Source organism: Myotis yumanensis, unplaced genomic scaffold (assembly GCF_028538775.1).
Source record: "Myotis yumanensis isolate MYYU_CA2020_CCGP unplaced genomic scaffold, mMyoYum1.0.hap1 SCAF_2, whole genome shotgun sequence".
Lineage (NCBI taxonomy): Eukaryota > Metazoa > Chordata > Mammalia > Chiroptera > Vespertilionidae > Myotis > Myotis yumanensis.
Window position 1 is genome coordinate 169078240 of NW_027223753.1, and position 24943 is coordinate 169103182.

The window sequence follows — 24943 nt, forward strand, 5'->3', positions numbered from 1 at the left end:
ATTTGACTAAATTAGAGTACCCAGAATATAGTGAGTTATTTTAATGTTTTAACCTAATAATCTTATGTATGTACACTTTGACGTATATTATTTTTTCTTTCTAATCAGGCTGAGCTATCACCATGTCAGTGATTACTTCTTCACTATTTAATATTTGTTTTGTTGTTCACTAGTTGCTATACAAAATATATCAAAATATATTCTTTACTGGGCTTTATTTGGGGATACTTTATTAAGTTATAGGGAATTAGAAATAAACATTTCCAAGTTAATTAAAGAAAAAAAACAAATACTAATATTCCTCCCATAATCTTTAAAATGTTTTTATGAGAAAAAATTCAAAACTATCATAGATGTCCATTATTACCACAGCCTTTTAAAATATTTTCTCATACAAATGAAATTTAAGGAGGAAAAAAATTGTATCTCTAATATTTAATGAGCTAACTTAATTAATTTTTACCCTGCCTTTCCCCAGAAGTATTCAAGAGATATATTAGAATATATAAAAGATAACAGACAATGTTATCATAAAATTAAAGTAAAAATAAAAAATTTTAAAAATAAGGTTGAGAAAAAGGAACAAGAATAAGTTTTTAAGTGCATAGAATAATATCCATATAACTAGGAAATGTGGTCTACAAAGTGAGTCAATTGCTCTGATTTATAAGATTAGATTAGAATTTCTCCTGAGAATACTGGTAAAGAAATGCCTTTTTAAATCATGAACACCATTCTCAAAAACATTAAAATATGTAGTAGGCTTTCATCATCTCATTTTCACATTATTTTTAGTGTTTTGTTTTTTTTTTAATTTGAAGTGTTTCTTTTGGAGTCTTCAGAAATTCACAACTAAATTTCCATTTCCAAAGAACTAATTTCCAGTTTAGTTGATAGTTCATTAAGGGACTGCAAGAGGATTGATGCTATTCATGTGAATTACAAGGAATTGGGGAGGCTGAGATTAAATTTTATAAACATTTTTAAAACTTTACCTTTTAAAAAATGCAAGATGATTACATTATGAATATGAATGAATTCCATTAGCAATCATTCATTGATTTAAGTGTCTACAGAATTCCTTTTTTTTCTAAAAAGCACTTATTTTATGAGGAAATTTGATTATTTAAGTAAAGAGTTGTGAGGCTTTATTTATTTCAATCAATCAACAAATATTTGTTAATACCATATGTTGGATATTTTGCGAGGGGTTAAGGATCTAGTTGTGAGAGGACACCTGAGTTAGTGAATGCTAACATGGTGCATTCATAAAATATATTTGGATGTCCAATCAATAAATGAGTGAACTCCTTGTTTAACTATTACTGCTGTAGTCTAATAATTTGGCAATATATAGGCAAATGGGGAGTGGTGATAATAATACACAGATCTCTTATAATGTGAATGAAGAAGGAAGTCACCACTGACTCCGGCATTATTTTAGCATCTGCTTTTGACATTTGGAGTGTGAAGGGGAAACTTCTTACCTTTAACTTCTACCAGTAGCTGGCACATAAAGCTACTTTTTTTTTCTTCAGTTTTAACAGAATCAGAGCAATAGTAGGTGCTAACATTTAGAATGAATTTAAAAGAACCATCTTTTTCAAAGTTATCAAATAACTAAGTTGAGAATACAAAAAGTGAACTGAAACCCAGGGAAAGAGCTAAGAGTTTGTTAATCCCTTCAAAGATGAGAATCTCCGGCATCTTTTGAAGGTTGCTTTCTATTCTTAAAGTGTCACTTTATTTTGATATCACCATGTCACAATCTCTAATAGCAATATAGAACTCACAAACATTTTTTATATTCTAGCAAACTCAACTTGAAATATAGGGAAAGTGTGTGTGTGTGTGTGTGAGAGAGAGAGAGAGAGAGAGGAGAAAGAATGAGGAAGAATATGAGAATAATAGCAAAGAAGTGACAAACTTTTTTTTTTTATTAAGTTGCACAATTAATTTAGTTGAACATGAAGTTTAAATAACTGTTCCTTGGTTTACCTGCTATTTTATTCACCTGAAATTATTGATTAATTAAATAACATACAAACACAGAATGATATGCATCACTCTATACCCTTGTGTCCACAGCATACATTTTGGCAGTCTCTGTCCGAGGGGCCACGTATGACTTGGCCATGGAAACAGCTGCATTCGAATAGGCCTTCCTCATGGAATAAGGATAGTTCCTTTCAGGTCCCACATCTGTTTAGGAGAGGTAATTGTAGGAATATCAACATATTGTGGCTGAGTAAACTTTGGGAAATAAAGTAATGTCAATTTACATATTCTTCTCCAAAAGTGACAAGAATATACTAGTACATATTCTAAGAAAGAATCATCTAGAAAACCTCTAGAAGACAATATAAATTTTTATCCTGTAAGTTAATTTTAGATTCAAAATTGAGCCAGGTATTTTCTTTATTTTTTTCTTGATAAAGAGAGGAGTTCTTTTTGTTTTTAAGTGGTATTTTTAGAAACCAAATTGCAGTTTTTAACAACAAATATTTGGTTTGCCTTTCAGTCTACTTCTCTAACTCTAGATAAATGTAATAGATTGGGTGAAGTGAGAGATATAAGATTATGATACATCAAATTAATCATTATATGTTTGGATATTAGACAGTTGTAGCTATGGGACTTTTTTAAATAAATGTGCCACTAACAGGGTAATAGGTTTGAATATTAGAAATGAGTTGTCCTTGAACAACTGAAATTTTTAATGGCAGTGAATAGAGATCAAGGGAATAACATTATTTTGAGGTGGTGAGATGTGTTTCCATTGGGTTGGGGAAAATTATACTGGAGACAGGGAAGTGTGCTAGTTTATTTTGTTCTTACCTTTGAAGATGTATAAGCAGCATGTGAGGATACCCCCAGCCAAAAAGCAACCCAGAGACCCAGCCATTCCAAGCCAACAGGACCAACCAAATTTATATTGGATGCCAAGAAATATATTGTGCAAAACCAGAGTAGAACGTTCCACATAAACATCAACAGCATACCACACAGAACCAATAATTCCTGGGGCACCTAAAAGAAATGGAAGATGTAAAAAAAAATAAATGCAGGTCTTTTCTAAATTTAAATCCTGCTTCTCAAAACAGATAGCATCATGCAAGGAATAATAAATGATACTGTGGATTCATGAACAACTCAAATTGTGTTCACCTCTTTTATCTATTCCTGTGGCTGCCTATCTTGTATTTCTTCCAAATTACATCTCAGAAATACAAAAATAGAAGAGTGCAGTGCTCATCTGTTTTTGTAAATCTAAAATGGTCGCTATGGTTTTCTTTAATTTTTCTCTTTCCAATGTTATTTTAGTGTTGTAGAAAGAAAACTATTAAAACAAAAGAAAAATCTAAAGAGAAAGAACACAGAATTTGAGACAAATAATGAAGAACATATGTTCTTTCTATATCAATATTTTAATTGAAAGTAGATGTCTTTAAGAACACTCTATTGCTCCCCATCTTCACCACCCAGACCCACGGTTAAAGCCATGTCAGCTACATAACACACACTCATATGGAAATTAATGTTTTTAAAGTCATTCATTTTAGTGTGCTGGCATGAAAAACTAGTAACTGAAGTAAAAATTGTCTTCAATTTAAAACAAATTCTTACCTATCACCCCCACATATAAGAATAAACAGAGAAAATTTATTCCTTGTAAATAGAATTTATCCCTTATAAATAAAATGTATTCCTTTTAAATTAGTCTATCTCACAAATGACTGGCTTGAAGTGATGCCACTAAAGTCCTCTTGTTTTAAAGGAATAAATTGCATGTCAGAGCCTAGATGCAAAAAACAATGGGGGCCCGGAGGGTAAAAGACTACGTGAAAAGGGTATTTCTGAAATTTGTAGTGTCCAAAATGTTTTTTCACGTTTTTTTTCTAGGGAGTTTATGATATCTATTTAAACCACCATTTCATTGCATTCTTCTCCCAATTATTTAATACAGTTTTTAAGAAGAACCAGATCATAAACATACAATCTTTAGATAATAGGGTATACATTCTCATGCCTTTTCTATAATACTATAACCAACGGGTTTAGAATGGAAATTCCTTTTGCTATAACTTAGAATCTATGTAAATACTAATACTGAATGATGGTTCCAAGTCTTTGGCCATGTCTGGCAATTTAAATGTAGTCCTTTTTTTCTTCAGCCATTCCCACTGGGGTTTTCTCTATAGACGTGGTTTTCTTTAAATTTAGCTTATTCTGTTGTTTTATTTTTTTAAAATGGAGTATCTAGTGATATCTCAAAAAGTATTCTGTAACAAAACGTATACCATTAAATGATGTTAAATTTGTTAAATAAAACACATTGTTACATACAAAAGCTTTATGGAGTCACTAGGCTGGATATGGGAATACATGTCTTAAAAAGGAAAAATAGCTAAATCTTGTAACTTTGTAATACAATCTAAGGATCATCAGGGCCTTGACTCAATGTTTGCATGTGAAAAAATCAGGGAGAACCCGGTTTTGAGTTGGAGATAGGTTAGGCTCTCTGCTATGAGCTTGCTCTGCATACATTGGATCTTCACAAGAGCAATTCAAAGTAGATATCATTGCCAGGGCTTCAGTCTATTCTGCAGATCAGAAAATGAAGACAGGTTAAGTAACTTGTCTAATAAGACCATAATATGCTAATTAGACTGGACAGCCAAACGACCTTCCGGATGAAGCTGGGGCTGCGAGGGCACAATCTCTATCCATTCACTACCTAGAGTGCCTGGTCAGGTTCTCACTTACATTTGCTTTGCTAACTTTTTGCTTCTAGCATAAAAGAAGACAGTTTTCTCACTGGAGGATATTTCTGTTGGTTTCTTCAACAGGATGCTTCCTCCAAACTTGCATCAAGATTCAAAGATGACATCATGTTGTGGTAGAGAAAGACTAAGCTTTGAAGTTGACAACAGACCTGAGTAAAATATTAATTGTGCTGTTTCACAAATAAACATCATGTGAAGTGTTTCTTGACTTATGGTTTATTAGTCATGTTTGATTTATTAGTCTTCAGAACTCTATTTATTCATCTGCGTCTTAAGTAAAGAGGATAATATTATCTGCTTATTGTTTAGTTTATGATCAAATGGGTTGGCACATGAGAAAAGTCTATCATAGGTCTTGGCACAATTTAATTCATTGCTAAAAAGAATCGGTGGGGGTGGACGTAAGGAGGTAAGGAGGCTTAATTTGGGGCTTAACTGAGAATTTAACTTCAGGAATAATCACATTAGAAATTATTTTTTAAATTAAAGCATTATACAGCTTTTTTAGAAGGTTGAAAAATAATTTGAGAACTTTGATAAATCTTTACCTGCCATATTAACAAAAAAAGATTAATTATCTGATTCCAAAGCAAAAGAAAGTAGGACTGGTGAATGTGCCTTTTATTCATTCAATTTAGAAAAGGAAGTCACACAAGATCCTAAAATGACCACTTCAGAACATCACCCTTCTCCTTCACCTCAAGAACCCTGAAACACGAATCAGAAAGAATATATGCACACCTATAGTCATAGCAATGTTACCTACAATAGCTAAGATCTGAAAACAGCCCAAGTGCCTATCAGTGGATGAATGGATAAAAAAGTTGTGGTGCATTTACACCATGGAATACTATACAGCTGGAAAAAAGAAGGATTTTTTACCCTTTGCAATAGCATGGACAACCTGGAGAATATTATACTGAGTGAACTAAGCCATCAGAGAAAGACAAATATCATATGATCTCACTTATATGTGGAATTTAATGAATATAATAAATTGGTGAACAAAACAGGCCCAGAGGAGGCATGGATGCATGGAATAAGCTGACATATCTCAGAGGTATGTATGTGTGTGTGTGTTGGGGCTGGGGGGGAGGGAGGGGCGGGAAATACAGGAAGAGATTAACCAAAGGAATTGTATACATGTATGCATAACCATTGACACAGACAATAGTGTGGTGAAGGCCTTGGGTGGGGCAGGGTTGGGGGACTAATGATAAGAAATTGGGGAACATCTGTAATACTGTCAATAATAACAAATTTTAAAAAAAGGATCTTAGATGCGTATATCTACCCCTACCACTAGTCCAGACCAGTACCTGCTATTAATAATGTGGTCCCAGCCACAAAGCAGATGCGCACTTTGATGTATGGCTCATCAGGGAGGAATTTCACGCAGTGGAGACCCAGGAGCAGGGTAATAAATCCGAACCCAGCTAGAATATCTGCAGTAATCATCAACGCCCGAGTCAGCACCAGCTTCACTGCAAGATCGGGCAGGTGGTTACAGCATAGTCAGAGGAAGGAAACATACTAACTCACAGAAGTGCATAAAAAACAGGCGACCTGAAAGTGGTACACTTAAATTTGCATGAGTTTAGAAATGAGTTCCTTTATATTTTTCATAAAACAAAAATATTATGAGACTACTGACATTATTATTTGTTTAAGCACTGATTATTACTTAGTCTTGTTGCCTCCTATAAAAATGCCTGATAATATAGTGGGGACTAAATAAATGTTTCTCTTTTGCTTCCTGTTCTGGACTGAATCCTGTTCACAAGTATGATAACTGAACACTGAATTCATAGTAGAATATCTGTTATGCAGAAGTTACTCAATGAATATTCAATAACAAATGACCACTATATTTGTTTAAACTTTTATTGTAAAAAATTAAAAATAATTTGTTAAAGTTTGATATAGGGGAGCAAAATTAATTTTAAGACGTCTCTTGCGACTTTAAGCAGGTGGGAGAACCGTAATAGACTATTTCTGAAAGACAGATTATATTCTCTTTCACATTCCTTCAAGCCTCATCCGTTCATGGCCAAGACATCATATTAACCCTTTCATTTGCATTGTCAACTGAGCATATTTTAAAGCACAGCCAGTGAGAATAAACAGTAGAAGGCACAGCTAAGAGAAGATAAGGAAACTAGAAGTGGAAGAGTAGCAATCACCTCCTGCAGTGAAAGCATCTTCCACTGGGAAAGCCTCCTGAATGAGTGATGGTTATGCTAATTTGACAATAGGAAGACTTCATTACATTGTGTGGAGGGTTAATTACCGGAAGTCAGAGCTACTAGTCTTTTAGCTGACTAATAGAGAGGAGTAATAAAATTTATTCCTTTAATGATATAGTAATTAGGTTTTATATTCATAGTGATTTGGGGTTCCCTTGCATTATAAATAATTTCCCCCAATGATGAGATAACTTTAGGGCCTATTTAGTAATAGGTTGCTTGCAAAAATGTGGCCAATTTTTCTTATTTAAAACAAAAAAAATATTTTTATGATCTATGTAAGAGAAAATCAATGCATAAAATCAGCTTCTACATTATTAATAGGTATATATATTATAAGCAATTATTGTGTTATTAAAATGTGAGTATATATTCATTTCTAGAATGGAATTTTTAAGGTCTCAAAATTTAGCATTATTTTTAAAAAACTAGGCTCAAATTTCAAATTTAGGCTAAACCTAAGGTTGACTTTTCTCAAAATTGAGGAAAGAAAATAATATGTAACTCATTAGGTAATATTAGTTTTTATATTTCAACAGATACTCCTGATCATCAAATGATATACACAAGCGGGACTCCTGTTCAACACCCCAAACCAAGGGGCCCCACACTTTGGAGTGCCTCCCCTGAAATTTTCTATGAGCCTTTTTGGAACCTGGGACGACCCAGTAACAGGAGCACCATCTGGATTGGGTGCCCTGAAATCATTGTGGGTCCTGGTCTTTTTCCTTCTTTGACCCTCAATCCCACCCAGAGCATTATTGGGATGCTCTGCAGAACTTCAGGACTCATGCTTATGAGGTCATCCGGGTGCTTCATGCCTAGGCCAATTCCAAGAATGTAGCACTGCAAGCAGGTTGCTAATGCAGTTTAGCCAGGAACTTTCTTTTGAAGATTGTGTGAGATTTGGCTGCCAGAATAATATTAAATATATTCTAATTCATGGGAGGGGGGTTCAAATGAACAATATCAACACGAACCCTAAAAAAAAAGTATTTGTCTGGGTCTTCATACTTCAGTTTACAGGATAATGGAAAAGGTTATCTTTGGTTGACTATAGTTGTGTAAAAGATATCAAAGACTAAAAATAAAATCCTACTCTCTTATAAGTAACGCCCTAAGACAGAGGGAATAGTTATAATATTTTCTAGAATACATTTTCATCTCCATTGTCTTTAAGTATATGGTAGAGATTTTTAAAGAAAATTAATGCATCTTTTCAATGTTATTTGCAACTAATTGGTAAGACTAAATAAAGGGAAAATGTGAGATAGTGTAAGCAAAAGATACAAAAGGAACATTAAAATATAAAGTGATTTTTCTCTTGTGCAGTGTGCTCATGAGTGATTTTATTTTCCTCTTGCATAAGTGTTTAATATGTTGAAAGATTTCATTTTTTTCTCAGCTGTATCCATACCTCTATATTTCTAGAATAGCTTAGTGACCACATGAATTTATATTCCTATTGACCAAATCATGCTTCTTTGTAGGTAGAACTAGGTTAGTGCAAAGAGGGGAAAGTGGGAAAGAATTAAGAGGTCTTTTTAAAAAAAAGATGAAATAAAGTCTTTATGAATTATGTTAAAAATGTTCCAGGCACTCAAATCCCAAATGCCAGGGGAAGATATTTACAGCACTGAAATCCTTTTAGGTTCTTTGCTCTGGATGAATAGCTTTCCGGGGAGAAGTCACATTCCAAGATTTGCTTTTCATTTATCTTGAGAAAAGAAGTTACCTTGTGGTACCATCACCTGTCAATTACTTTGAAAAAAACTAAAACCGATTTGCTTTAATCTGTCTCTTTCTGTCTCTGTCCTTCTATCTCCAATTCTCTTTTTATAGCAAATCTTCCATTGAAATGCTATAAACTTCTTATTTGAACAGTCATAGTTAAAAGATATCTCTGAAATACTTTTCATCTAGCCTGTCAATTCTAATCATAAAATCAAAGCATCCTGAAGAATCCGTTTCAATTTCAAAAATGTTTACTATAAGCCTACTGTGTATAAGGCACTATGCCAGGTCTTTTGGGGAAAAGCAGAAATGAGTAAGATAATATTTTTACTCTAAAGAATTTACAAACACATTGGAAAAGATAAAATACTCTAAAATGTTTCAACTCACATTTCAGAAATAAACTTAATGTCTAATCAAAATATTTAAAACTGGAAAGAACCTTAATACAGTACTGTAGAACAAAAAAACCACATGACAGAAACCTGAGTTCAATTTTCTTTGGTATTTCCTCTCTGTGAGGGGAATGTCTAAGGTATACATACAGGGATGTTCGGCCAGAATAGAATCGTACTCATCGCAGGTGCGAATTCCATCAAAAGCATTTGTGACACACTCCCACCAGAGGCCTCGGCATTTTGTGCTCACCTAGACATGGGAGAAGACAGGGTGTGAAACAATTCATGCAGACACACTTTAGTTCCCCTTGATCAAAGGAAGAGCTCGGCTGTTGTGAGTTTGATAGCAAAGTACAGTGGTTACGAGCATGATCAGAATTTCACTTACAATAAACACAATGCATTTTGCAGTATTTTTCCTTAAACACTAAGAATTAAAGGCTTTCCCCTCCAGGAAGTGAATTCACTTTCTGAATAGGGGTGGGAGGGATAAGTCATGCCTCAGCTGGATAAAAATCAAAATTAAGCATATGCAGATGCCTGTGGTGGTTCCACCATCCATAGTTTATCATGGAGATAATTCATTTCACTCTCCTGTGCTGCCATTTACTCACCCCTTCACCCAAAATCAATATAACATTAGATAATAACTGTTGACATCTTGAGTCTATTAATAATGATCATTCATTTGTCTTCATCATGGACACTGGGTTCCATGAAGAAAAGTGTTATTATAAATGAGGTTCATAAATTTAAAGTAATTGCCACAGAAAGCTATATATTAAAACACAAATAAGTGAACTATAAAGACCTCACCATTTCTTCCTCCCTGCTCCACTGACAGACTACAATTGCTTACACTATGATATGGATGCAAACAAACTAGCATTAATTTTATACAATCTGACAGCCGTAAACCACTCTTAGTTAGAAATGCTGTGCAGATAATTCTTGGTCTACTTAGAGCGAAAAGCTACCAGTGCTCTGAGCCTGCCCATACTTTATCTCTAAATTGTAAGTCACAATAGATTTCTTAGATTTGTAAACATGCCAGCGGAAAATAGTTCCCAGTATTCTTGACAGAGTTCATGCATATGAAACAGAGCTAATAAGATTGTTTCTGTTGACTCAATTACTGACTCAATTACCTTGGCAATCTGAAATAAGTAAGATTTAGCAAGGGTTATCTTGGAAAATGAAAACTTAATTTTGTCCTTAAAGAAAGAATAAGTAACAGAGCAGAGTGAGGAGAGAAATACAAAGGCTCAGGGATTACAATTGATGTGAAGAAGAAAGGAAGGAACACAAAACACTTTGACTTAGACTTACAAAAGAAAATTCTAACGGGTAATATTTGCACTTGGACACTCTCTGGCCTGTGTTCTGCTTTAAAGCCGTGCTGTGTGCCAAATAAAACTACCGAACTCTGCTGCTGGCTACTCCACCACAATTTCAAATGTAGTATGTCTTTGATCACTTTCTATGTGAAATACTTCTAACTGATAATAATTAATACTTCTTTTTTATTTAAATTCTTTATTGTTTAAAGTATTACATGTCTCCGTTTAGTCCCATTGACCTCCCCCTGGCGCTCCCACCCCCCAGCACATGTCCCTCTATTGTCTGTGCGCATTGGTTATACTTATATGAATGCATACAAATCCTTTGGTTGATCTCCTACTCCCCTCCCACCTTCCCCTGCCTTCCCTCTGAGGTTTGACCGTCTGTCTGTTCAATGCTTCTTTGTGTCTAGATCTATTTTTGCTCATTAGTTTATGTTGTTCATTATATTCCACAAATGAGTGAGATCATGTAATATTTATCTTTCTCTGACTGGCTTATTTCACTTAGCATAATGCTCTCCAGGTCCATCCATGCTGTTGTGAAAGGTAAGAGTTCTTTCTTTTTTACAGCAGCATAGTATTCCATTGTGTAGATATACTACAGGTTTTTAATCTACTCATCTGCTAATGGGCACTTAGGCTATTTCCAAATCTTAGCTATTGTAAATCGTGCTATGAACATAGGGGTGCATGTGATCTTTCTGATTGGTGTTTCTGATTTCTTGGGATATATTACTAGAAGTGGGATTACTGGGTCAAATAATTAATACTTCTATATTGATTTTGTACTACACGGCAGTTGCTGTTTAAGCATATTATTATTTCATTTATTCTTTAAAGGACCCTATGAGACATGATTATAATTGTCTATTTTATAAATAAGGAAAATAAGGCACAGGAAAGGTAAGTGATTAACCTCAAGAAAGTATCTTATATAATAAAGAGGGAGTATGCTAATTGACCATTACACCCTCACAAGATGGCGGTGCCCACAGCTAATAAAGCAGGAATATATTAATTGACTGCCACACCCTCACAAGATGGCGGCACCTATAGCCACAAGATGGCAGAACCAAGTCCCCTCAGCCTCATCTCACCCAGCTGGAGTCCCCCAATCCCCTCAGCCCTGCCTCATCCAGCCTCAGTCCACCAGTCCCCCAGTCCCCTCAACCTTGCCTCATCCAGCCTCAGACCCCCAGTCCCCTCAGCTCACCTCATCCAGCCAGAGTCCCCCAGTCCCCTCAACCCCACAGGGGAATACAGTTGGGGGCAATTGGGCCAGCAGGGGAAGGCAGTTGGGGATGATCATGCTGGCAGGGGAGCAGTTAGACATCAATCAGGCCAGCAGGGGAGCAGTTAGGGGGCTAGCAGGCTAGCAGGAAAAGTGGTTAGGGGAAATCAGGCAGGCAGGCAGGTGAGTGGTTAGGAGCCAGCAGTACTAGATTGTGAGAGGGATGTCCAACTGCTGGTTTAGGCCCAATTCCTATAAACCGGCAGTCGGACATCCCCCAAGGGGCCCCAGATTGGAGAGGGTGCAGGCTTGGCTGAGGGCCCGCCTTTCCCATGCATGAATTCCATTCACTGGGCCTCTAGTTGTTAATAAATGGAGAAGATAGGATTCAAACACTAAAGCTGTGCATATGGCCTTAAGCATTGAGTATGCTTAACACCCATTTTTTAAATTCCAAATACATTCGGACTAAATTACTCTATTAATGGAAACTAAAAGACAGCTTTGGGTGAAGCAGTAAGCCCAAAATTTATTCTCATCCTAAAGGCCATTATTCTATAAAACTTCACTTTGGCCTGCTCTTTTAAGGTAAAATCTGAAAGTGATATTCTGAAATTTATGGAGTATTATTTCAGGAAAATGAGGAATCACAAGACAAAAAATTTAATGAAGAAAATCTATCTTGTGAAATTTAACACATCAATTTCTAATTTCTAAAAAACATGTGAACATGTAAATTTAAGCTATAGTTGAAAACATAGAGACTTTAAGTATAAATTGACATTTATTAGTCTTGTTGTATCTTGAGCAAAATCTTACCTTTTTTCAGCCTCTATCTCTTTATCTGCATAACGAGATAATGCTAAAAAGATTATAAGAATTAAAAAGTGCACACACACACAATTTCTCAGTAAATGATAATATTAATAAATAGCTTAAACATCATAATAACCTGAGTAGTGACTTTGTTCAGCTTTCCTGACTAACCATAATGACAGTAGAGAAAGGTAGATGTCAGGAGCTGAATGGTGGTCACCAAAAAGATACATCCTTATCTTAATCCCCAGAACCTGTGAATTTGGGAAAAAAAAAAAAAAAAGATTTACACATGTAATTAAGTTTAGGATCTTGAAATAAAAAGACGGTCTTAGATTACCAGGCTAGACCATAAATCTAGTGGTGTATCCTCACAGGAGACAGATGAGAGACACAGACAGAAGAGAAGGAGGAAATGTGAGCATGGAGGCAGGGACACAGGTCGAGGAATGCCCACAGCCACTAGAAGCTGGGAGAGGTAAGGAATATATTCTCCCCTAGAATCTCCAGGGACAGTGAAGTCCTGCCAACACCTAGATTTCAAATTGCTGGCCGCTAGAACTGTGAGATAATGAATTTATCTGTGTGAATGTGGACCAAAAACAGGGGGCTCTGTAAATAAATCTAGCAATTCTAGTGACTGAAAGTAACCTCACAGGGTGATCTGATCATAAATGCACAATTAGGCAGCTTATGGTGAGTAGTCACACCCCAGGCATATAACTTTTTTTTAATAATTGCCTTTCTGTTATTTTTTATTATTATCATTATTATTTTATTGACTTCAGAGAGGAAGGGAGAAAGAGAGAGATATAGAAATAGCAATGATGAGAGAGTCATTGATTGGCTTTCTTCTGCACACTTCCCACCAGGGATTGAACCCACAACCTGGGCATATGCCCTGACTAGAAATGGAACCGTGACCTCCTGGTTCATAGTTCAATGTTCAACCACTGAGCTACACAGGCTGGGCCATATAACTTTCTTAGTAGAAGGTTTATCTCTGCCTCCAGCAAGCACTGTCCATTGTTTTAGTGCATCCAGGTAAACACACTTTTGGAAAGCTCTTTTTCAGAGCTCTGAGAAGTATAACCACCCTCAAGAGAACACACATAACTGTGTTAACAATCCTGTAATCTAACCCCTGACTTGCTTTCTCCCACCTCCATGTCATCTTTATGTTCCCTCCTTAATTCCAAATGTACAAAAGAAACCACAAACAGTCATTCTCTGGAGCATTTCAGATATTGCTTCCCAGCAATTGTTGTCAGGTTGGCTCAAATAAATTCTTATAAAATACTCTGAAGGTTTGGACATTTTTACATCAACATTAAGCTACCAGATTTGTGGTAATTTGTTATGACAACCCTAGGAAACAAATACAATAAATATTATTTTTACTCAGCCATTATACCATAACAAAAAGATGCTACAATTATTATCCTATATAATGAAGAGCTAATATGCTAATTAGACCAGACAGCCAAATGTCCTTCCAGATGTCCTTCTGGACATCCTTCCAGATAAAGCCAGGGCTGCAAGGGCTGAGGCAAGAATGACCTTTCTGATCGACCAGTGGCAGGGGGTGGGACCAGTGAGCCTGTGCCTCCAGGCCAGCCATGGCAGTCCCTGCACCTCTCCTTCCTCACAGGCAGCAGGAGAGGCGATGGCGCAGGTCTGGTCCTGGCACCCCCACTTCTGCAGAGGCAGCGGGAGAGGGGGCGGCGTGGTCCTGGCTCCTCCACAGAAGTGGGATGGGGTGTAACCACGATGCCTCAACCTCCCATTGCCCCTCCCCCAGCCTGGCCCCAATCGGCCCCCCCAACCAGTGGGTGGGAGGTGGTGCCAGTACTAAGGAACAGCAAGCCAGCTTCTGGTTGAGCGGCTCCCCCCCCCCCCCCCGCCACTCCCCCCACCGCTCAGCCAAAAGCCAGGCTCATGGCTGGCGAGCAGAGCAGCAGTGGTGGCAGCTTCTCCGCCCTCGCTATAGGCGGGTGGTAAGGAGCGAGGGGTCCTGTACTGCGAAAGCCCTGGACTGTGAGAGGGATATCTGAGTGCTGGCTTAGGCCTGGGGGGATGGGGCCTAAGCTGGCAGGTAGACTCCCCTGAGGGGTCCCGGACTGTGAGAGGGCACAGGCTGGGCTGAGGGTCCCACCACACACCCAGTGCATGAATTTCATGCTCCAGGCCTCTAGTACATACCATAACAGAAAACGGACTTTCTCATAGCCTACTGCCTGTCAGTCTTTCTATTAACAGAAACACACAGGATCCAATTTATTTCAAATTAAGCTAGGTTATGTGGATTTGAAGTCACTTCTTTATAATCAAAGAGTGATTGTCTACAATTTTCTTCTAACTCAGCTACTAAAACAACCCATCCAATCTACTATGACTATTCTTGTTATACATGACATTGTTTAGAAAGTCACCTGAGATATATGTATATGTGAGAATACTTATTTTTACATAAGGAATATTTCTTTCATGCCAACATAATCCAGTAGTGGTGTCATTTTTCAAGGCTATTGATCATTTACCTGCAATGACCATATTTAGAAAAGCAATGAGCTCATTAGAGGAAACAAGGAATCCAATTTCATTAGGTATTAATGCTCAGGGGCACACTATTAGATTGCTTGGTATTCACACTCAGTTAAGGTATGTGAGAATAGTGGCTGTAATTAACTAAACTTCTGTGTTAATATAGCACTTACTGGAGACACTCTTAAAGGTGCCTTTGTGCATAAAAGACAAGGTTAAAAGATTTTATGTTATTTGGCATATTTAAGAAATCCTTCATTGTCTACAACGTATATTGTTCACTTATCTCTGTATTGTACAATGGCTTATTAAGAATTTTCTAAAAGGCAAGCAGATCTAAGTTCTTGAAAGTTTTAAGACAAGGTTCTTAAAAAGCCAACCAATGCTTAGAATATATGCTTAACCTTTCTTTAAGGACAAAAATGCAAAATGTTAACTAATAATTTTTATCTCACAGGGTTGTCCAAAATAGGGGATCCCTAATCTAAGCTTTTTTTTCTTTTAATAAGTGATTTATATGTTAATAAATAATATACAAACCCATACTAGAGGAATTTGTATATTATTTCCATAAATAGCTATTGATCCTGAAGTTAGAGAAGGTATTATCTCCTAAGTTATGAGAAGTTTATCCAAGGTACAACAATAAAAGTACACAAGCACAAAGCCAGCAGAAATCTCTTAATATTAACTAGTTGCCAATAGTGAAACATAGAGATTTTACAGAACAGTCCATATTTCTGGCTTCCCTTGGAAACTTGGTCAGTCTAGCCACCTGAACTCCCTGGTTCAATGTAGCAACAATTACCATGAGGTAAGTAGTTGCTCCATTTAGGTGGCATTTGTGTTCACAGGGTCTACACTATTCCTACCAGTTTGAATGTTGGCTTCCTTGCTTCTGTAGGCATTTGAATTTTCCCTTGATAGTATATAACAATGAGAATAACTTCCCTTGAACTCAACCTGACAAATTTCTACCTATTATTCAAATCCTACTTCCAGGATGTCGCTTCTCCCAGGCTCTGAACTAGAATTAACCTCTTCCCAGATAAGAGTAACTGTCCATATTGTTCTCTAGCACTTACAATATTAAATTATCTTTTGTATGTGCATTTATGTACATTTGTCATTGTCATCTTTCACATTATATTCATTGAATGTCTGTCATGTTTCAGTCAATAAGCTAACTAAATGCTATGGATACAGCAATGACCAAGACAGGTATGATACCTTCCTCAAAGGAGCCTCCTCCTTTGAGACAGACCCTCCTCCTTGGTTACATAATAGATGCTCAATAAATATTTATTGGGGGGGGGGGGAATTAGTGAATCTATCTTCTACACACACAATAACTCTCATTTGATCTTTGGCATAGATAATGGTTACCGATACACTGTATGGACTGATGCTTAATATGTGCTTTCAACTTAACTGAATAGACTAGGACACCTGAATCCAAGAGCCAATTATTATTTACACCAGAGAGTTTATATAGATTTGGTGTCAGCCTGGATCTCATCTGCTCAACTGGCTAAAAAAAGTATTTACCACGATACTCAGCATGAACGGGATACCACTCAGAAAAAGCTTTTGGAAACCATATCGAGGATGACTCTGCCCAGTTAAGTTTCTAGTAGCATAAATTAGTTCCTTAATCCCGGAGTTTCTTATTCTGATCTCTTTACCAGTTTTCCATCAAGGTCTCTCTCCCCTAGTCTTTGCCAATTTCTCTTTCTTATTACTTTTGAAATACAAGTAGCCCAACACAATTGTGCCTGCCTTGTCTTATTCAGTGTAGTTTTGAGTGTGTTTGTCTTGCCTCCACATATTTTATATGTAGTATTAGAGAAACTTAAAAATACTTTAATTAATTGGCATTTATTTCTCATTCAGTTACATAGGAGATTTATACACAGTAAAATTTTTGGTTAACCATTATCAAATATAATTTTTCTTTGTCAATATTTATTAATATAAATGCATATGTACTTTGATTTGTGTGTAAATATACATAAGAAGAATGGACAAATCAAAAAATTAAATGTAAATGTATTTTTAAAACCACATTGAATACACATATTATAGGAAATACTAGTTTCAACAGCAATTTACTATCCTTATACTAACATACTTTACATTGAAGATTCAACATACCTGTTTCCAATATTTACCTAATTATATTTATCAATATGCAAATGCTTTTATTTTATTTTAATTTTAAATTAAATTAATTGGGTAACATTAGCTAATAAAATTACATAGGTTTTAAGTGTACAATTCTACAGTACATCAGCTATATATTACATTGTGTGTTGACCAAGTAAGATTGAATAATACTAAACAACATGTTTTACTTCTAAAACTTGAAACATTTTCAATTTTAACATAAAATACATTTGAATTTTTATCATAGGATTCTAAACTTTTTATTTTAATATTTGCTTTTATTTTTCTTACTCTCCCAGGGTCTAAAAGAACTCAAGACAAATATTTATGAGGATGAGGAAGCAAGATTAAAATAAACATAATGGACACCACCTTTCCTTTCTACTCCATTTATGTACCATGAGTTTATTTGCTAAAATATATTTGCTTTATCTCTGCCTGCTTATTAGTGGAGCACTGGCTAAAAGTATAAATAGTAAAAACAGGATAATACAAACATAGTAAGTAAAATATAATTCTTATTGTCTTCACAGTTAAATTACCTAATTTACATATCTGAACTATCTAAATATTTCAATGTTAGCATTTCTTGTTCAATTTAAGTCACACATTTAATAATTTTAGCATGCATATGAAAGTATGGTATCACAACTCTGCAATGATTTCTGCCCAATGACAGATCATAATTTATATTGAATAAATGATAATAAAATTAGTATTATCATTAAATTACTGATTCAGTATTTTAATAAATACTAATTTTATTATCACCTATTCAACTTAAATCATTACTTCTTGCTTCTCTTCTTCATTTCTTTCTCTCTTTGAAATACCAGGCAGAAAAGCTAAAGACTAGAATATACTCTTCATCAACTGTATTATGCATCCCAGGGGATTAGATCTTTGCCTATCTTATTAAAAAGAGAAACAAAATCCATATCTTGAGAAAATTGAAGTTGTACCAAGATAAAAGATTTTGCCTAAAAATAGTGTTTGTCTCCCTACAGAGATACTTCTCATTTAGGGCTCAATATGAGTTTCCAAAGATCACTTTATATTGTATTTCATTCACGTTCATTTATTCTTCCTTTTAATAGGCATGGCAAGTATCTTAATAGTTACCCAATCAATTCATGTTAGCAAATAAATCAGGAGTTTCTATTATTTGGAAGTCCCTGTTAGGTGCCATAGAAGATCATGAGATAGATAAAAGAATGTTTGTAGCCAATGAAGGAGTTTGAAATCAGTTGGAAAGTAAAATTAGTATATAAATAATCAGAGTACATGCTAGATAGATTTTTTAAAATATTTACTTTATGTCTGAAAAAATATAAATCCCAGGGGAGAACCTGGTGATGGAGCTAAAATAAATCCAAATGTGGGAAACATTCATTTGAGGTAATCAAATTTTAATTATAACAGTGCTTGGTGTATAGCAGGTTCTCGGTCAATAATTAACAAAAGATTAACTGAAAATGTAATAATCTTGTGAAAACATTTTTCCCTCTGGTAGTTGAGACCAGTAATCTTGTGAAGAAACTACTTTTCTATTTCAGTGTGGATAATGAATAATTACAATATCCATAATTTATTTTCTTTTAGAAATATATTTAATAGATAACTTATGCTATTTTGTCTTTCTTGTCTGCCTATTCCCCTAGTTAGACAAAAAAAAAAAATCATAAGTATAAAAATGGGCAAACCACAGCCCAGAGAAGTAAACAAAACTTCTCCAAGAAAATCAATAGCAAAAATAGGAATAGAACTTAAATGTCATATTTCACCTTTAAGTGAACATTATATAAAATGTCATCTCCTCCTCCAGAACAAAAACAAACCGATAAAAACTGCAAATAGACAGTAATATATCTAACGGTTATTGACTGACTTGTATCTGCCTGGTACTGTGGTACACAAGCTCATTTAATCCACACAAGACACTTATAATGTTCATATTTTAGTCTCCCTGTGCAGAAGAGGAAATGTAATTTATAGCAGCTTAGACACCTGTCAAAATTCACACAGCTACTACCTGGCAAAATGGGATTTAATCTCAGGTCCCTCTAACATCAAGTCCAACCTGTAGGCCTCCCCACCATACAGCATCATATTATCCCATCTTGAGGTGCTGTATAAGAATCTCAACAAGATAAAATAGTGGGGTGATTCAGGGACATTGCTGCTCGGTGACTTCTGCATAGAGACTAATTGTCCTCCATTTAAGCTCTAGGTGAGTGACTCCACCAGTCCTCCAAATTCCCCCAAACAGTAAAGGATTTCAACCTTGACTTCTCCCTCTTCATCAGCCTTCTTTCTCTACATGCAATCAATTACAAATTCCTTCAATTTAGAATTTCCCATATCTTCGCATGTCTCCTTTGCTGCCATCCTAACTCAGACCCCTGTTGCTTCCCTCCTGTTCTGCGGCAAAAGTCTCCTAATTTCTCTCCCGATACTTCATTTCACTGCTTCCCAGCATTCTCCACAAGCAGCCAAAATGATTGATCTTTCTAAAATACATGTATATGTTTGTTTACATTGAAACATGCTTTTCTATGGTATACCATCTATATTTTACATGATCTCAAAGTCCTTGAGATCTAGTCCCTATATTCTCTTAAATACACTGGAAACTCTAATCATGCTGAAATATATACAAAGCCACAAAAATACAGTGCTCTCATACCTGGATCTCTGCCCATACAATTTCCTGTGCTTGGGACACTCGACTTTTTCTTCACTCACCTATCCTTCAAATCCTTAGTTCAGATATTTCTTCTTCTAGGTAGACTTCATCGGTTATCTATAATTGAGTGAGCCAGCCACTCAGAATTATTTGCAAGAATATACTATAACTATCAATTCACTATTTTCCACAATATGCTGGGAGTAATTTAAGGAACATCCAGGTCTCATTCTACTTCATAATCTTGTACCCACAGTACCAGGTAGATAGTAGGTGTCAAAGAATATTTGTGAAATGCAGGAAGATAGAAACAAATGGAGAAAGGAAGGGAGAAATAAAGCAATAAAGGAGAAAGGGGGAGAAAAAGAAAAAAAAGTAGAGGAAGAGCATACATAAGGGACTTTAAGAAAAGGAGGAGGGGTGATAGAGGGAAGAAGAAGAAAAAGAGGGAAGGAAGAAAGGAAGAAGGAAGGGAGAAAGAAAAAAGGAAAGAAGGGAGAGTGAGTAGGAGAAAGAAAAGAGCCTATGAAGTTACAGAAAAATGGAGAATATTCACTCTAAACTACCAGTGGAAATTTCTAAGGAGGCTCTAAATGCCATCAGACATTGGGTGCCTGGCCATCTCTCTGGGATTGCAGACATGGTCATAACCAAGGAGTCCTGGTGTTAAAGAAAGTGAAGACTGAAAAGGCCCTTAAAATGACTGAGTTCAACTTCATCTTATGATTGAGCCAAAGAAAGGAGGCGTGGCTTGCTCAATCAGTAGAAAACAAATAAGATACAAGCACAGACTGGAATAATCTCAAAACCCAAGTTCTCTTCACCACAACTATCTTCCCAGAGACAAATGAGTCAATAAAGACAGGAGCAGTATGGTAGCTTAGGGTGGTTGGTCCTCGATTCGGGGCTATGCCTCTGTGTGCTATTTCTTTTCCCTGATGTTTTACTTCATGCAAAGAACTTCACTCTTCAAGGCAGGTAGAAGTGAGGCGAAAGGACTCTGTGTGATATTCTGAGATTCTCTCTGCTTGTGCTCCCTGTTACTAATCTTGATCCTCTAATGAGCCCTGAGCTTCTGCTCATGCTTCACTTGTCATGTGTCTTCTTGTCTGGAAGGCCTCCGCTGCCATTTTTACCTTTTGAAATCCTTTGTATCTTTTTGAAGCTTTGTGCAGATGCTTTTCCTCCCCAAGGCCTGCACCAGTGACAGGAAATAATCACTCCATCTTCCCTGCGCCATTGGCATTTTGTTCATTTCTTTCTCCAATATGAATTGGCCTATGCCTTTCGGTATAGACTCATGTGCATATTTTTTCCTCACTAAATGTACACTCCTGTCAGGCTGACTCATTCTTGCTTTATCCTTATCTCCCCTAGTAGATATTAGCATAGTACCTTTTATATGGAATATATGTCATGGTTTTTTAATGTTGAATTGAGCTATGGAAACCATTTTCCAACTCTGAAGCCTATATCATCCTAAAAGATTAACAACGCTAGAAAATCATAACACTCCTTTTTAAAAAATTTCTATGAGCATGCTTTTTTTTTTAAAGCACTTTTGCGGTGCCAACTTTTGTTCAACAGTTGTTTAAAGTGAGTTGTTAATATGGCTAATGGTAATACATATATATGAGGAAGAAAGCAAGACGAGCAGCATAATTGAGTCAGTAAGTGTCACAACCTTCAAATTTATGGATAATAGTATGATTTCATATGTTGGCCCATAGAAGGAGCAATTATTAAGAGAGATTCATGTCCCTTTAAAAAACTGGCAAATAAAGAGATTGTTGGAAGAGAAGGAGCCTCATCTGTTATAGATTCTTTCTTTAAATGTGGAGGCTTCTTGGGAATATTTATAGCAATATATTTCAAGTATTGGAAAATGAGGAAGAAGCTAAGAAATACTCACTAGAGCTTTCCCAAGGTTAGCAAGGATTTACTCGAGGTGAATAACCTAGACTGCTCATTCCATTCATTTTAGCTAGAAGTGTTCTTGCCCAGAGCAGATGGCGAATTGGTTGGATGTAGTGAAATAAAAGCAAGAAAGCACTTTAAGTGCCAGGACTCCCAATCTCTCCCAGCAAGGCTTGACCCTTTAGAAACTCCCATTTCTTATCAAGTGAAGTTAGCAGTTCCATTAGCTTAAGCAGACGGATTTTCAAATTGTTTTAGAAAATATTTTAACAATTCTTTTAGATGAAATGTTGTATATTTTTAAAAACATAACTTTAAGTCTGCTCAAGTCCAATATATTTCTCTGTTATTCACCTACTCCTGACGGTCCAGATTCCGGTAAGCTAATGGCTGCAGATGTTTTTACCTGCATTTTCCCTGAGCATTGTCCAAAGGGCATTGTCTTCACTCACTGCTTATATGCATGACCAGATAAAATGCGCCAGGTATAGTGGACATCCTTTACAGTAGTTCTATTAAATTTTTCAAAAATATAACTTTTAGCACTAAAGAAGTTTTTATAACTCCATTGGTTCTGAAATGCCATGTAGAAGTCCAAGAAAAATTAAAAGCAAGAAAAAAAAATAAATGGCAGAAATAATACACAGCAAAATAGAAAGATTATTACCCTTCATTTCTAACTTCCATTTGAGAGTGGAATAAATAAAATTAGGGGGAAAAGATACCATTGCCCTCAGGTATCTTTCCTAAACTTCATAGAGGTGACATTATAGCATTTGTTAAATTGTTCCCTTCAGATGTACATGCAAGAACATATTGGGTTGCTATATAGTCTTTATTGGAGGTCCTGATATGTTGTTTCTTTTTCTTACCTACACTTTTTGAAACCTTACTAATGAATAGTAGCTGATTTTGATATTTATTCAGTTCTATCTCTCTCACATTCCAATAGCCATAGGAAATGCTTTTAAACTCCAAAATTACTTCTTTCTGAGCTTCTCCAGTGAGAAAGATAAAATCTTCCAAGTGTCAACTACTCACACATTCTTGCATAACAGTTGGCTCCAGAGAGCAACTCATTTTTAAGAGAGGGTTTCTTAAATCTGTATTTACTCCCTGTACCTTGGGACACACTGGAAGATTTGCTTTCCCACAGAATGTTTTCTCCTACTTGGAAACTCCTTAAAATAACATTTTTCTATAGCATACCGATTGAATAGATTTTATATGTCTTGAGTTTTATTACTCAATTTCTTAGACTACCATTCTTTAAGAAAGTCTATCATGCTACTCTTAATGCTGTCATTAAGATTAGCAAATTTATGTTTAAGAAACTGTTTGGGGGTAGTTAGGGGTGGAGGGATTGAGAAAAGACAAGAAAACTTCATGGACACCAACAACAGTGTGGGGATTGCCAAGGAGAGGAGGTTGGAGGGAGGTAAAGAAAGGTATAGGGGAGATAAAAGGTAAAGGAAGGAGACTTGACTGGGGGTGGTGAACATGCAATACAGTATACAGATGATGTATTATAGAATTGTACACCTGAAAACTGTATAATTTTGTTAACCAGTGTCACTCTAATAAATTCAATAAAAAGGAGAAAAAGAAAGAAAGGTGTCACTGGAATGTTATTTAAATTGGTATATACAGCAATGGAAGAGGTGAATTTCTGGAGGGCTGAATGACAGAGGTTATATTATTACCCTTTTATAAATTTATCCTTATAAAAAAGAAATTATTCAGTTACTTCATCTGCAAAATGGAATACAACAATACTTACATCATAGATTAGCTGCAAGGATTCAATGAGTTGAAATGTGAAGACTCAGTAAGTAGTAAATAAAGAGTTGATCAGTCTGTGTTGGCAATTATCATTAATCCCAGTGAACACAGTGAGGCAGTGACACTTTGAGAAAATGTGGAAGGGCTTGGGTGAGAAAAAGAAGTTGCTGACTTCTTACCTCCAGGGAATCATCGGCATTCACCATCCAACAGTCTGTCCAGGTGGCTACAACCAAGAACCCAGTAGAGAACAGGGCAAAGAAGCAGGCCACGTACTGAAGAAGATCCCTCATCTTAGCGAGCAGCCGGACTGGAAGGGATGCATGGGAAGCTGCCAGCCCTTGACTACTCAGGTAGCTGGAATGCTGTCAATCTCCCGTGCTCCCGGTACCTGGGGTGTAAAAATACTGGTCTTTTCCTCTTTCTCACACCCCACTGCAGGCGTCTTGAGTTGCAGTAAGAGTTAAAGAAACAGGCTGTAACCCACAGAGGGGTCCTGGAGGTCATTATCCAAAACAACCAGCCTCCAATCAGAAGCCAGGTCAGTGAAAGGGCCGGGTATGTTCTGTGTGCAGGAGAAAAGGAGCCCCGGTTATGTTTTCCGCCCAGACCGTGAGATGATGGTTGATGGTTACCAAGGTATTTTCAGCACCAAGATGGAGAGAAGGAAGAAGGGTCATACCCCATGCTGACGCCTGTAAACTGATCTTTCTCAGGCCCTCCAGGGAAAGTGAGCTATTCTCCTCCCCCTCCCTAAGGAGGCTACACGGTTGACTGAGTGCTATTTTATTATAGGACTATTTTAATATTCGCCAACTACCTTAGACAGACAAGCCACGGGTGAAACTATGCCAAACAAGTGCTTGCTCAAGGGAGTTTGCATTCCAAAGTATTGGACAGAACAGCCCCATGAAGGGTTTTCAGCATCTGGGCCCCAGGTAGAGCCACCGCTCCTAACCTTTCCTAACCTTTCGGCATCATAGAGTGGGAAAGGGAGTGCATTTTTATCCAGGCAGCTCTGGGTGGAAATCCTTGCTCTGAACCTTATAGGGTGAGGGCACTTAGGTTGCAGTTTCTATAAAATGGGAGTGTTAATAGTTTCTTCGTAAGATGTTTGTGAAAATTAAATGACATTGTGACTCTAAATCATTTAGAACAGTATCTGACAAAATAGCTGAATAATAAATATTAATATGACCAAGAATTCTCTATATGATTACTTTTCTTCCAACCACACACCTGTTTATGTTAGGAAATTACATATATCGGCATATCAAAGTTTTTATATATATA

At 36.3% G+C, this 24943-nt stretch overlaps 1 protein-coding gene across 1 annotated transcript; it reads right to left on the reverse strand.

Annotated features, from left to right (window-relative positions):
• Nucleotides 1–1952: 1952 nt before the first annotated feature.
• On the reverse strand, nucleotides 1953–24096 carry CLDN16 (claudin 16). Its single transcript, XM_070403599.1, has 5 exons — nucleotides 23830–24096; nucleotides 9313–9415; nucleotides 6107–6271; nucleotides 2839–3030; nucleotides 1953–2202 (listed from the first exon to the last, which is right to left on the reverse strand). Exons 1-5 carry the CDS (start codon nucleotides 23941–23943, stop codon nucleotides 2069–2071), a joined length of 708 nt encoding a protein of 235 aa, XP_070259700.1. The 5' UTR covers nucleotides 23944–24096; the 3' UTR covers nucleotides 1953–2068.
• Between the last annotated feature and the right edge of the window lie 847 nt (nucleotides 24097–24943).